The 14,824-nt window shown below is 59.5% G+C and overlaps 1 protein-coding gene across 2 annotated transcripts; it reads left to right on the top strand.

The window, feature by feature from the left end:
• Positions 1 to 247: 247 nt before the first annotated feature.
• Positions 248 to 13,441, top strand: SNTA1 (syntrophin alpha 1). 2 transcript variants are annotated; one of them, XM_084218001.1, is made up of 8 exons: positions 248 to 574; positions 2,880 to 3,065; positions 10,095 to 10,293; positions 10,385 to 10,592; positions 10,661 to 10,791; positions 11,811 to 12,007; positions 12,081 to 12,268; positions 12,509 to 13,441. In XM_084218001.1, exons 1-8 carry the CDS (start codon positions 310 to 312, stop codon positions 12,599 to 12,601), a joined length of 1,467 nt encoding a protein of 488 aa, XP_084074127.1. In that variant the 5' UTR covers positions 248 to 309; the 3' UTR covers positions 12,602 to 13,441. The 2 variants fall into 2 exon arrangements, with proteins under 2 accessions (XP_084074127.1, XP_084074128.1); XM_084218002.1 differs by lacking the exon at positions 248 to 574 and adding an exon at positions 758 to 843 and having other exon boundaries at positions 12,509 to 13,440.
• Positions 13,442 to 14,824: the final 1,383 nt, after the last annotated feature.

Raw genomic sequence — 14,824 nt, 5'->3', positions numbered from 1 at the left:
TGGGACGGGGACGGGCAGTGAGGGACGGGCGGTGTGGGACGAGCGGTGCGCGGGGCGCTGAGGGACGGCGCGGGGCGGTGTGGGACGGGCGGTGAGGGGCGGTGAGGGACGGGCGGTGCGGTGAGGGGCGGTGTGGGACGGGCGGTGCGCGGAGCGCTGAGGGGCGGTGTGGGACGGGGACGGGCAGTGAGGGACGGGCGGTGCGGTGAGGGGCGGTGTGGGACGGGCGGTGAGGGGCGGTGTGGGACGGGCGGTGCGCGGAGCGCTGAGGGGCGGCGCGGGGCGGTGTGGGACGCGGAGCGCGCGAAGATGGCGGCGGGCAGGCGCGCCCCGCGCACCGGGCTGCTGGAGCTGCGCGGCCCCAGCGGGCAGTGGCTCCGCGTCCTGCTCACCCTGGCCGAGGACGTGCTGGGGGTCAGCCCGGCAGACGGCCCCGGGCCCGGCCCCGAGACCCCGGCGGCGCAGCTGAACGGCGGCGAGCCGGGCTCCGCCGCGCCCGAGGCGCTCGCCAACATCAGGCGCACCGTGCGCGTCGTCAAGCAGGACGTGGGGGGGCTCGGCATCAGCATCAAAGGTGAGGCCGGGCTCGGGGGCCCGGGGTGGCGGGGTAGACGGGCATCGGCACCGGGACCTGTTGCTGCTGCCGTCCCGCGGCTCGCTCGGAGCGAACCCCGCGGGGAGCGGGGCTGTAGTCGGGGTCTTCACAGCCCCCAGCCTCAGCTCAGGACGGGAAGGGGGATACGTGGCAGTGACGGGACCCGAACCATTTCCAGCCTACGGAAAGAGCGATGATTTGGGGTGCGGAGTGACCGGCCAGTGCCTGCCCGTCGTGCCCCGGCCGGGGTGAGAGATCCCAGGGTTTGTCAGCCGGAGGGGGCACCCCCTGTTCCCCTCACCCATGGGTAGGGGGATGTCTCACAGGGCAGGTGGGGTGCAGGGGGTTACACCAAAGTTGCCCTTTTGCAGTTAAAGGGAGGGCTGGGCCGGCGTGTCCTTGTCCCACCGTGTTCCTTAGTTGGGAAATGCCCCTTTAAAACTGTCAGCAAAACGAAGGGGGCGATGTAAAGCCCATGGAGATCTGCCGGCGCTGGGTGGGGTGTTAAACCAGCGCGCTCGGGTTTGGAGATGTGTGCTCCCGGGAAGCGCGGCAGCGGGAAGCCTCCCTGTTCAATGTCTGTTTTCCTTCCCGAGCTGTCCCGCTCCTTGGTGACTCGCCTGAACTTCAGGCTGGAAACTTCTTAGGGCAGTGATGGCGTTCCTGCCTTTCTCCCTGCTTTTGATTTTCACGCGGCTCCGAGCGTGTTGGGAACTGTGGAAGCAGGATGAAAAGGGCAGCGGGGAGACAGGAACAGGGCTGTCACGGAGCGTGGCTGTGAGAGGCAGCGGGCTCGGCCGCCCCGGGGGCAGTGACAGGGCAGCTCTCGCCTCCTGACGTGGCTTCTCCTTCCAGCTCAGAGGGGACGTAGCCTCCGCCCCCGGCTCCCTCTGGAAGCGGGGAGGTTTTGCAATGTGAATGTGCGGGTGCTGGAACTGGATCGACACTGCTGGCCGTGTCTGCAGGGTGCCCCAGTGTGCCAGCCCATTTTTTGGGATGCACAAACCCCCTTTCGTAACAGCCCCTTGGCTGCCAAGTTATTTCTTGCTCTGTGGCTCTCCCAGGAAAGGAGAAACTTCCCTTGGTTCAGTTAAAACTTTACTTTTCCAGTGACGTATGTGGAAAAGAAGTAGTTGCCATCAAAACTGGGCAGTAGAAGGTGTGGAGGGTGGGGCAGACTTGGTAGGGCAGGGCATCACTCCTCACCGGGCTGCTGGCATGTCCCTGTTCATGTGCCAGTCGTGTTTCACGCAGGGACACTGGGTGCCACCCGGGGGGTGAATGTCCCACCCCAGGACGTGGCTTAGGGCTGGCAGGACAGCGGGGAGCCGAGCGAGAGCCGGGCTGGCGGAGGTTCTTAGCTCTGGCAGGGCTCTCGGCACTGGCAGCCGGGCGAGGAGCCGCTGGCGCAGGGACGGAGCAGCCCCCGCCGGGGCCTCTGACAGCTGATAACCGGAGCCCTCGCTGGCTTGGCAGCGGCTGAGCAAGGAAATGCCTGTGGCACTGGCTGGGAGCAGCCCGGGGCGGGCAGTGACAGCAGGCTGGGCTCAGCATCTCCCTCTGGGATGAGGATTATCTCTTGGAGACTCCTCGGGACAGGCTGTCCCGGGGCGCAGGGCACATCGGGCACTGCTGATCCCCGGCTGCCATGGGCAGTGGCTGCTGCATCCCTGCACCCTGGCACGGAGGCAGCTCGGATCTCCCTGCGGGTTCAAAAGTCGATGTGCAAATTGATCCCCTGAAGCTGCTGGGAGTTTGAATAGCATTCTTTTAGTCGGGACAGCGGGGAGCAGCCGGTAAATAGGGCTGCTGTGTGGACAGGAGCATGCAGCCAGATTGGTTCGCCTCTCTCTGCCTCTTTGGCCTCTCCAAAAACATTCAGCTGTCTTATGTGTTGAGATCATGAAGTCCTTGGAGCCAGGATAGTTGCTCAGCACACATGATTAATAATGCAAATAACGATACACTTTCCTGCCAAAACTGATGGGGAGATGGCCAGGTTATGTGTTCGCTCTGTGAATAATCTGTGACCAATCTGAGTGGTTTTGGAGCAATCACTTCATCAGCTGTACAGCCTCATGGTACTTTGGCTGCTTATGCTTGGTACAGGTGTCCTGTGGGTATCTGGGGGAGTGGGCAGTGGGCTGACCTGGCACAGTGCACTGAGTGGCAGCAGAAAGGCTCAGCCTTGCTGGGACCATCTGGTACCAGAGCATCCCCCTCCCCACCCACTGCTCCAAGCTCTCCTACAGCCACAACCACTCCCTGTCTCTTCTGTTTCAAGGTGGCCGAGAGAATAAAATGCCCATCTTGATCTCCAAGATCTTTAAGGGGCTGGCAGCAGACCAGACCGAGGCGCTGTACGTGGGGGATGCCATCCTCGCCGTCAATGGCACCGACCTGTCCGAGGCCACCCACGACGAGGCCGTGCAGGCCTTGAAGAAGACGGGCAAGGAAGTGATCTTGGAAGGTAGGAGACAAGGATGTGATGGGGACAGAAGGGTCCTCATGTACTGGGATGACACAGGGGTGGCATATCATCTGCAGCTGCATTTGCATACTCTTTCAAATGGAAAACAACATATGCAGAGTGATTTGTCTGCTCATCCCGAGAGCTGGAGGTAATTGCTGGGATCTCCCTGTCTCCTTCTGTAGAGGGAGGGATGTGTGTGCCAGTGCTCCATGCCCAGAGGCTCTGTCTCCCCGCTGTAGGACCTCAGGCAGGCAGCAGTAGGAGGTGTGGGACAAGTTTCTGGGATTTGGGATTCTTTCATTGCACGGCATCACCTCCACGTCTGCAGTTCCTGGGGCAAGAGAAAACATTTTCTGCTTTTCTCGTGGTTTTAATTTAAACCCACGTCCCTGGCTGGTGTAGGTTTATGCCAGCAGGGAGGGGGTGCACTGAGCACCTTGGGGTTTGCTGGGTGGGTTTTGAGCAGGTGGAGGGTGAGGCAGGGCCTGCTCAGGAACTACCCATCCAGGGGATGCTGCCCGCCGAGGGGATCCCTGGAAGCTGAGGCTACAGACATCCCAGGGATGCAGCCTTCACCACCCTGGAGCAGGCTGTTCCCTGGGAACAGGCTCCCTCTCAGTACCAGGCAGATGGTCCCTGGTGTCTCCAAGTCCTGAGGGGGCTGGCACACTGTAGGAGCCCCTCAAGCCCTACTTGAGGACTGGGTGAGGGTTGATGGGTTGGGACCATGGGAGTCCTGAGGGAGAGACCCCATTCTTCTCTGGCTACCCTTCACATCACATCTGTTTGCCCACCCTCTGCCAGCTTGGCCAGGCTGGGATGAGCATCCCAGACCTGTTCCTCAGGAAAGGAGCCTTCCCCTCCCCTCACTTCCAACCGGTCCCTGGGGTCACCCTGCTTAACAGGGGGGTCTTGGCACCAGAGACCCTTCCCACATCCCAAAGGGAGGTTTGATTTGGGGGCGGTGCTCAGGGCTGTCCCTGAACAAAGCAGTTCTGTGTGCTGTGCTGCCAGCAACCACCTTAGCTCCAGCTTTCCTGTGCCTTCCCCAGATTGTCTCAGCTCCAGATTTTCATTTTTAGCTTTGCTCAGCCCTTTCTGCTGTGGGTTCCTCCTCTCCTGGGAGCCTGAGGACCACGGTTCAGCTGGAGGAATGTGCTGCTCTGCACAGCTGCTGGGAGCAGATAGGGTTGGTGGTGGAGTGGTTTTGTTGTTTTTTTCTGACCAAAGAAAAATACAAGAGCTTCTTTCTTTGTGAGTCTGTGAAATTCCTGCCTGGAGCTGCTGCTCTTGGACCACCCTCCCTCCATTATTTTCTGTTCTTCCTTTGGTGTGGGTTTCCCATCTGCCAGAGCTCCTGCCAGAGGTGCAGAGGAGCTGCCCTTTCTGCAGAGAACAATTTCTCTCCCTGGACCCCTCCTCCTCCCCCATCCCCTGGGATCCAGGTCCCCCTCCTGGGAGGCAGTTGTAGGCAGGGCCTTTACTGTAGCTCGCTAAACTCAGGTATGACCTGCTGGATTTCTTAATTACTTAAGACTCCCAGCAGGTACCCTTGGGAGCAGACTGGGGCTGGGCTGGCTCCCACTACAGCACTCTGGAGCTCTGGGATGAGTTTGTATCTGATGTTGTTGGGGTCCAGCCAGAGCAGGGAAAGGCTCTCTGCTGCTCATCGTGGTCGCTGATGTCACTTATAAACGTGGTACATCTCCATCCCCTCCCTAGCACAGTGCAGCTCTGCCATGGGGGTGGTGGGGCTGTCACTGCCTTGTGGAGGTGGTGGCCCTGCCTTGTACCTGCCACCCTTGTGTCTCTCCAGGAGCTGGCTTCCAAACACCCTGCCCCAGGCAGAGGTGGCAGGGCTGAGGAGCAGGGGGTGGCCTTAAAGTGCCTGAAGGGTGTTAAACTGGGGCCTTCCCTGCTGCCTTCTCCTGCTTGGAGAAGGCAGAGCTTAAAAAAGAGTACCTTAAGATTACTTAGACACTTTCTGCTCCCCACATGCTGCCAGGTGTGACTCCAGCTTTCCTTATAGTGCTCTGAGTGCTAAACCAGAGTATTTGGCACAGCCAGTGTCTGTTCACTCCTTGCTGCTCCTGGCTGCAGTCATTCCTGGGGTTTGGAGTTTTTAGGGTGATTTGCAGGTGGCATTGCAGCAGGTAACAAAACCGGGAGAGCTGGCACCTCCTCAGAGGGCAGTGAGCTGGGCTGAGGCTCCCCAAAGTGGCAGAGCTGGGAGGTGATGTGTTTTAATGTGAGCATCAGCAGTGGCTCCACGTGCCAGATTTCACCCTGGGCTGCTCAGCTTGGCCTCAGGCTCCTGGGTGTCATTGCTGCCCAGGCGTGAGGACATGCAGATACCTCTCCCTGTGTCCTGCCAAGATTTTTTTTGAATGTGCCAAACTACTCTCTTGGTATTTACAGGAGGAGTTGGACTGTATTTATATTACATTGTTATTTCAGGGAGAGTTGCTCTCCCTTGCCTTATTTTTCCCTTGTTTTTTTTTCCTTATTTTCATTGCTTGGAATCCAGAGACTCTCCCTGGCAGGGGGAGGGCTGATAAACATCCTTCCAGCTGCCCAGGGAAGGGTTTTGGGGTCAGGAGTGGTTTTCCTAATGGGGCCCCTGTGCTGTATTGTCATGGGGGAAGAATTTGGAGCAGTGGGGAGGAGGAGTTGGGGTAGCTATGGGCATCTCACATCCATGACTTACTTGCCACAGGGGTGCTCCTGGGGCTGTCTGTGCTCTTTAGGACTTGCTTGGCCAAGTAATTGCTTGGAAGTTTGAAATTCAGAAAAATGGGTGCTGGGAGAGAGTGGGGCTGGGGATTCTCCAGAGCGCTGCTTGCTATATCTGTGGGAAGGAAGGCTTTGGATCTGCCCTGGGGATGATGCCAAGAGGTGATGGGGCACATATGCCACCTCCACACCTCGCTGCTCCGAAGCTTTGCTTTCCCTGGGGAGTTTCCTGGGTTTGTTTCTCCTCCCTGGAAACACGGAGGGCTGTCCCGTGATCTCCCTGCTGATAGTGCAGGACAGGGGAATGTTTAGCAAAGAGCTGGGGCATGGAATGTGGCACTGAGTGCTGAGATGGGATCCTGGGGCAGGAGGGACACCAGTGGTGCTTCACCCTGCAGCATCCTATGGCATCTTCCTCCCTGGGGTAGAAGGACTTGAGCTGAGGCAGCTGGGACAGGAGCTGCTGTCATGTTCAGGAGCTGCTTGGAGCCAGGGGCAGGGCATGGTCCCAGGGTGGTGTGCTGGGGACTGTGTTGGCTGTTCTGGAAGCACATCAGAGCGTTGGGTTGGAGCTGGCAGGTCGTTTCAGGGTGTCTCTTTGCAGGGTGTGTGTTTGCTCAGCCCCCCAGTGTAACAAGCCAATTTTGCCTCATTAATCCTGAGGCAGAGAGGGACCAGCTGGAGGTGGGATTAGCATTTCTGTAGGGCCAGCACTCAATCTCCAGGAGCTCTCTGGAAGATTTCCTGATGTGATGGCCTTGCTGAGCTGTGTAGGTGCTGCTGGGAAGATTTTGGCAGTAGAAACAGCAGCACCATCCTACACCTGACCAGAAATGGTGTCTGGAACCTCTTCTTTGAATCCACACTGTGATCTCTGCTGGTGACCCAAGCAGTGAGAGGGGGTTCTTGAACCTGCTCTGGGTGTCCATGTCTGTTTTCCTGCCTGGAGGAAGCATTGTGGCTCCTCAGTGAAGCTCTGTGGGGTCAGGCTTGGCTCTGAGCAGTGATGATGTGTGGGGCAGGTTGTGCTGACTCAGGATCCAGGGTGCTGGGAGTGGTTGGTTTGTGATTGTTCTCCATCCTTGTGAGGAATGGGCTGATAGAGAGGGAGAATTTCTTCCCAAGAAGTGAAACCAAGGAATTCTGCCCCTTTCTGGCATGCTGGGGAGAAAAAAACCAGCTGCAACACAGAGGCAGACCCAGGGCCTTTGGTTGAACATGTCCCTGGCGCAGCTCACTGCAGGGTTCAGAACACATGGGATGCTCCAGTGACTGAGAGCCCCTGTGCCCCCTGCAGAGGCACCGTCCTGGCATGGGATGAGTGGCTGCACACCCAGAGACTTTTGCTTTTCCCTATAACCCTGAAATAAAGTTTACCTTGATGCAAAGCCCTGAGCAGTTAAAGGTCCTATTTGTCCTCTGTCCTCTGTTCTGGAGAAGATCAGTGGGACAGGCTGTCTCCCTGGAGAGCCCACATGGCTTTGGAGGCCACATGGATTAGCCCGGCAGCCACCCAGGGCTGTGTGCCTTCTGTAGGTGACTTCAAGTCAACAGCAGCCAGGCAGTGTTGCTGCCCAGTGGTTCTGGGAGGGTGCAGACTGCCAGGGAGCAGGAAGGAACCCCAGCGCTGCAAGCTTGTAATTAAAAAGAAAAAACAGTTCAAGAATTACAGTTACCACTAGCAGAGGTGATGCATGATATGGTCTGAGTTGTTTGCTTTAATGAGATGGAGGTAATTAATTAATCCCTTCAATACCAAGTGCAGTGAAGGGACAGGCAGAAGTGTAAGTCAGCCCGCTGTGAAGCCGGTGCTGGGGTCACTGGAGGGGACAGCAGCTCCCATGGGATGGTGACCTGGCCTTGGCCAGGGAGTGTCACAGCCTCCAGCACCTCCCAGCTCCCCGTGCTGGCTCAGGATCCCCCGTGCTTTGCGAGCAGCCTGAAAGCCTCCTTAAAGCCACGTAGCCGAGACATTAGACCCTGCCTGTTGCCTCATTCTCCGTGCCCTGTCCCGCACTGGGCACTAGCCTGTCCTCCGCGGCTCCCTCGGGACGTGACCCCGCCACCGCCCAGCTAATGCCGGTGACGTCTCCCGCGTGCCCGGGGAGCCAGGGGCTGGCGCAGGGACGCCGCTCGGGTTTCAGCGGCTCAGTGGCATCTTTCTGAACTCCAATTAGTTCCCAGGCACCGGGATAATGGCAGGTCCCCGCTGCCAAGATTAATGGCTCGGGTCAGATCCAGCGCGGCTCGGATGCCTGCGGGAACGTGGCTATTTTTGTAACGGGAGGCGCAGGGCACGAGGCTGGTGGCCCCCCGCCGCCGCCTTGGCCCCGGGGCCACCGCGGGGTGACCCGGCCCACGTGGCACAGCACCGTGGCCATTTATAGCTGTGTCTCGCAGAGCACCCACGGGGCTCCGGCTCCACGCAGCTCCTGCCGGGCTATCAGGATTTAGGGGTTTTAGGGAGCTCACTGGGAGAGGAATGAAAAGGAAGAGCACAGAATAGGCCGAGTTGGAAGGGACTCACCAGGATCATCCAGTCCAAGCCCTGGCCCTGCACAGACATCCCAACAATCTCACCCTGTGCACCCCCGAGAGCATTGTTCAAACACTCCTGGAGCTCTGGCAGCCTTGGGGCCATGACCCTAGGGGAAGATGGGTGGGAGATATCCCATCTTGTGGCCAGGTGAAGTTTGGGAGTGGGTGCATGCAGACTCTTTCCTGGTGGGAAAAGGGCTCCTTTCTGACCGCACATCAGGCTGCTGTGGCTTGGCTGCAGTGATGGAGCTGTGCCCATCCAGCCACCTACACGGGTTGGCTGCAAAGCCAAGCTCGTGTCCCCCATCCTGCCACCCACTCTGCTGGCTTGGACCCGGTGTGGAACCAGCCAGGATGGCTGGGGACGTGGCTGCAGGCACGTGTCTGTTCCGTGGTGTTTTCCTAAGGGCCTCCAAGGGGAAGCCCTTCCCTGGAGTCAGTAGCTGGTCCCTTGCTGCCCCAGGGGAGGACCAGGACTGGCATCCCGCCTGCTCAGCTGGAGTTTTTCAGCCAGCAATGCCAAACTAATTTTCAGGATGTGGCTGTGGGGCCCCATCAATTTGTGGTGCCTTTCATCTCCCCCTTTCTCCAAACCTCTGGAGCCAGCTGCCATCCCAGCATGGCTCTGAGGGCTCTAGCTCTGGAGCCAGGCTCAATGGGGACTGGTTTCTTGTCCCTGGTTTGAGGCTCACGGGGCAGGGCTGTGCAAGCAGAGAGCATGCTCTCCAGGGCTTTTCCTGGGGCCAAGCCAGGGTATTTGAGCACTGTTCCTCAGCTGGCAGCAGGACTGGCTGTACCAGCACAATTTGGACTGTGTAATTTTGGCCTGGGACTCTTTCCCATTCCCCACCCCTGGCTGTGTGTGCTGCCCCAGGGAACTGCTCAGGCCTGGATGTGTGAACTGATCTGGGTTAAAGGCATGGAAAAAGGGGGAAAAGACTGTTTCTATCCCTCTTGCAGAGCTCCCCAGGCTGGGATGGTGGGGCTGAGGTACTGTGAGGGTTCAAGGTGTCATGTGAGGGTGGTGAGGCCCTGGCTCAGGGTGCCCAGAGCAGCTGTGGCTGCCCCTGGATCCGTGGAAGTGTCCAAGGATAGGCTGGAAAGGGCTTGGAGCACCGTGGGACAGTGGAAAGTGTTCTTGTCCATGGCAGGGGATGGATTGAAATGGGCTTTAACTCTCCTTCCAACCCAGACTACTCTGTGGTTCTATGATAAGCAATGTTCTTCAGTTCCTAATGCAATTGCTCTTATCACTGAGGCCACAAGCTCCCGTAATTGTCTCTACCAGCAGGACCCTTACCATTCCTGGGCTTGGTGTACAAATCCTCTATCCTCCCAAGAGCCACACAATGCTCCATCCCCCTGCACCATGCAGGAGAGCCCCACTGACATCTGCACACATCTTCTCCTTATGCCCTACAAGCTCTGGGATGAATGTGCCAGCATGAAGGTCCCTTTAATGCTGCTGGAAATCCCCAGTAAATCGATTGAGGGGGTTGGAATGGGATGATCTTTAAGGTTCTTTCTGACCCAAACTATTCTGTGATTCTGTGTCACTCCCTGTGTCACCTTGCTCATCAGTGCCACCCCTGCCACCACAGGGGCACGGGACCCGCAGCAGCATGAGTGGCAGCTCTGGGGAGCTAATGGAGGGGTCAGCAGCTCTGGTACAGGGAGAGTGTGGGGGTTTCAGCAGGGCAGGATGAGGCTGCCCTGGCCTGTGCCGTGTCCTCAGCAGTGCTGCCTCTCTTCCAGTGAAGTACATGAAGGAGATCTCGCCCTACTTCAAGAACTCCTCGGCAGGGGCCACAGTCAGCTGGGACCCCTCTCCTGCTGCCCAGCAGAAGCGATCATCCCCGCTGCTGCCCGCTCGGGAGCTCCGGGAGAGCCGGAGTGTCCCTCTGAAGATGTGCTACGTGTCCCGCAAGTGCCTGCCGACCGACCCGGAGCACAGGTCAGCGCCTGCCGCCGGGGCGGGCCATGCCACCGCGGTGCCCCGGGGAGCCGAGGGCGGGACGGCACTCATCGGGGCCGTGTCCCTGCAGGTACCTGGAGGTGTGCTCGGCGGACGGGCGCGTTGCCCTCTTCCTGCGGGCCAAGGATGAGGCCACGGCGCAGTCGTGGCTCGGGGCCATCCAGGCCAACGCGGCCGCGCTGCTGCCGCGGGTGAAGGAGGAGCTGCGGGCACAGCTGGCGGGGGCTGGCACGGTGGCCGGACGGGACGTCAAGCACGTGGGCTGGCTGACCGAGCAGGTACCCCCCGGTCCCCCGCCGCCCCGTGCCACCATGCTGCCGGTGGCCCTGACCCAGTCCCTTTGCAGCTCCCCAGCGCTGGGACCAGGAACCTCCTGGCCGTGCTCACAGAGAAGGAGCTGCTGCTGTACGGGAGCCTGCCGCAGAGCCGGGACGCGCTGGCCAAGCCCACGCACAGCTACCCCCTCATCGCCACCAGGTAGGGGCCACCAGCTCAGTGCCCTCCCGGCCCGCCCAAGGGTCAGGTGGTGGCAGTCCCTGGGGGCAGTGCTGGGAGTCAGGGCAGGACCCGGGGCTGGTGTCAGACCCACAAAGGGGTGACAGTGTCCAAGGGTTGGTGGCAGAGTCTCGAGCTTAGTGCGGGTGCTTAGGGCGCGGGGGTGGCGACAGTGTTCAGAGGTGGTGTCCGGGCAGTGGGCACAGTGTGGTGACAGTATCCGGGGATGGTGTCAAGGCAGTGGGCACAGTGTGGTGACAGTGTCCGGGGGTGGTGTCAGGGCAGTGGGCACAGTGTGGTGACAGTGTCCGGGGATGGTGTCAAGGCAGTGGGCACAGTGGTGCTGAGTTGCGGGGATGGGGCGGGGGTTTCGGGCGGGTGTTGGGACGGGTTTTCAAGGCAGGTTTTGAGGGAGGGATTCGGGGCAGGGTTGGGGCGGGGTTTCTCGGTGTAGGGCGTGGGCTGGGGGCGGGGTTCGGGCGGGGTTTTGGGGCGGGGGCGGCTCCGAGGGCGGCTCCAGCGCGGGCGCTGCGGGGCCTCATCCGCGGGGCTGCAGCGCCCCCTGGCGGCCCCGCTGCGCGGCTGCCGCGAAGCGGAGCGGGGTGAGGCGCTGGGGCCGTGCGGGGTGCGGGCAATGCTGGGGCTGTGCCGGGGCCGTGCGGGGTGCGGGCAGTGCTGGGGCTGTGCAGGGACCGTGCGGGGTGCGTGGCAATGCTGGGGCTGTGCAGGGACCGTGCGGGGTGCGCAGCAATGCTGGGGCTGTGCCGGGGCCGTGCGGGGTGCGGGCAGTGCTGGGGCTGTGCAGGGACCGTGCGGGGTGCGCGGCAATACTGGGGCTGTGCCGGGGCCGTGCGGGGTGCGCAGCAATGCTGGGGCTGTGCCGGGACCGTGCGGGGTGCGGGCAGTGCTGGGGCTGTGCAGGGACCGTGCGGGGTGCGGGCAGTGCTGGGGCTGTGCCGGGACCGTGCGGGGTGCGGTGCTGAGCGCTGGCCGTGCCACAGGTTGGTGCACTCGGGGCCGGCCAAGGGCTCGGCGCTGTACGAGGCCGAGCGCTCCTTCGCGCTGCGCGCCGGCGGCCGCCTGGGCGTGCAGACCCATCTCTTCAGCCTGGAGAGCCCCCGAGAGCTCGCCCTGTGGACGCGCCTACTGGTGGATGGCACCCACGGCGCCGCCGAGCTGGCCCAGGAGGTCTCGACAGGTCAGCGGGGACCCGCGGGGACCGGGGGGTGCGGCGGGACCCCTGGCTCACCCCGTCCCGTCCTTGTCCCCAGCGTGCACGTGGAAGGGACAGGACTGCACCCTGACCGTCCACATCGACAAGGGCTTCACCATTTCCACCAGCGAGCCTGGGCTCAGCAGGACCATCCTGCTGCAGCAGCCCTTCGAGAAGCTGCAGATGTCCTCGGATGATGGCACCAAGATGCTCTACCTGGACTTTGGTGGACCAGAGGGAGAGATCGTGAGTTGGCTTTGCCTTCAGCAGCCCCACCCACAGAGCACCCACCCTGCTCATGGCACCCACCCTTCTCATGGCATAGGGGTGACACATGGCCCACCCCAGCCAGGGTGCACAGCCCTTCCCAGGGCCCCAGTAAAGCTGTGGTGGGTTTGGGGAGCTCTGGGTGGTACTTGCCTGAAAACTGGCTGCTGCAGGAGCAGCCCTCTCCATTGCAAACATCCCTCCTTTCCTGTTTTGCAGCAATTGGACCTTCACTCCTGCCCCAAGACCATCGTCTTCATCATCCACTCCTTCCTGTCGGCCAAGGTGACCCGGCTGGGGCTGCTGGCGTGACGAGGGAGCCCAGCAGCGGGCGGAGCAGCCCAAGCCCCCGGCCCATCTATGCACCTCCCTCCTGGCCGAACCCAGCCCCAAGGCATCCCAAGGAGACTGCAGCCCCCATGGGATCAGTCACCCCACCAAGGAAAAGCACCATCCAGCCAGGAAAAACCCCTCTCGGGGTGTTTGGGGGCAGCTGAGGGGTGAAACCTCTCTTGGGTGGCAGCACCAGGACTTCTCCGGTGCCTTCCTCCCCTCCTTCCTTGGCGGCTGGAGAAGGCTGTTGGGAGCCCACCAGTGGACAGGTGGCCATCACCCCAGTGCCTTGAGAGATGATATTTTCTGTACAAAGAACCCATTTGTATCCATGTTTTATATTTATATTGCCCACTTCCAAACGCTGATGCGGCAGCTCTTCCATACCTGGGTTGGACCCCTCGGAGAGTCCCCAGGTCCTGCAGCACAAGGACCCCTGTGTCTTTTTTTCAGACAGGCAACCCAAGGGCTGGAGGCCAAACCAGCTCTACAGTGCTTAAGGGACAGGAACTGCAAGATCAGCTGTATTTGCCAAATTTTTCCATATTGTATGGAATGATAGGAACCACTTTTCTCTGTTGGAGTTGGACGGTTCGTTTGGTTTTGTGCACTCTGGGGTCACTTTATTTCTTGGTTTGGGGGGGAGGGTTGTCAGGTGGCTGCTGCGGAATGACTTCTTTTATGAACCAAAAAATTCTGCATGGAAATGCCTTTTTTGGGGGGGTTAAATAAACTTTGCAGATCACAACCAGCAGGAGCCAAGATCTGTCTCCTGGTTTCACTTGGAGAAGTTGAAAATCATTTTGTGGGTGGTGCCTGGGCTGAGCCTTGGGGTGTTTTCCACCAGGGGAAGGAAGGGATTTGCCTGGTGGTGTTGGGGACACTGTGAGGGGTTTAGGTGGGGACAGAATGTCTTTGAGGTGCCCAACACTGTGCTGGGAGTGGCAGAGAAGGACATGCTGATGCCAGCACCAGCTTTGGTGATATCAGGTGGGTTTGGATTCCCTGCACTTTAGGATGCTCACAGGAGGGTGGGCATCATTTTCAAACTCAATAAAGTTATGTTTTGTTTTGGATATTTTTCCTGTAAGAGCAGCTGCCTGGCTGAGCAGCAGCAGAGGCTTGGAAAGTTGTTGGGACCACAGGAAAGGGCTCTGTTTGCATCACTGCAGTGCCAGGTTCTGGGTTTAACTTTCTCCTTTTGGACTGGCCTTATCCATGGGACACCTGGAGTCTCCCAGGAAAGCCATTAGCCAGGGGCTAAGACACTCAGGCTGCAGTAAGAGGAACAACAACTGATTAGCAGCAAAATAATATCACGGAAGCTGTGGCTGCCCCTGGATCCCTGGAAGTGTTCAAGGCCAGGCTGGATAGAGCTTGGAGCAGCCTGGGATAGGGGAAGGTGTCCCTGCCCATGGCAGGGGGTGGAATGAGCTGGCTTTAAATTCCCTTCCAACCCAGCCCTTCTCTGATTCTGTGGTTTTTAATGATGTCAGGTACCGTGCTGCCCTGTGAAGGGGGGAGCCTTGAGGGAGGTATTGGGGTGACACATGTGTTTTTGCTGTGTGCTGAACTGCTCCCCAGGACAGGGACCCTGCTGCTGTGGCAGCCTTTGGGGTGCAGGGGGAGGAGTTCCATAAAAAAAAAGGAAATCTCTAGAAATTGAGAGCAACATGGGCAGTGAGCTGTGTGTGATCTGGGCAGGGAAGAGCTGTAGAACCACAGGTTTGAGTTGGAAGGGAGCTTACAGCTCATCTCATTCCATGGGCAGGGACACCTTCCACCATCCCAGGGTGCTCCCAGCCCTGTCCAACCTGGCCTTGGGCACTGCCAGGGATCCAGGGGCAGCCACAGCTTCTCTTGGCACCCTGTGCCAGGGCCTGCCCACCCTCAGAGGGAAGAAGCAGCACAGTAGGAGTTTATTTGGTGTAACAAATAATTCCTATTGGGTACATCAGCACTCAGCTGCACAGCTCCTGGCAGGACAGGCTGATGGAGAGGAACGGGATGTCCCATTCCTCCCAGCACAGCCCCATGGCTGACAGCAGGAATCTTTTATGATGAACAAGCCCTTACTTCTTATTGCACATAACTGTCAGATTTCCAGGAGACCTCGCAAAATGGATTTGCAAAAGAAAAAAAAAGAGATCCCCTCCACCCCCATTCCTAACTGTTAAATCAATACAACAAGTAATTTAGAAA

The sequence above is a fragment of the Fringilla coelebs genome (genome assembly GCF_963513975.1).
Source record: "Fringilla coelebs genome assembly, chromosome: 18".
NCBI classification, from domain to species: domain Eukaryota; kingdom Metazoa; phylum Chordata; class Aves; order Passeriformes; family Fringillidae; genus Fringilla; species Fringilla coelebs.
This window is presented reverse-complemented; position numbering and strand designations above follow the sequence as displayed.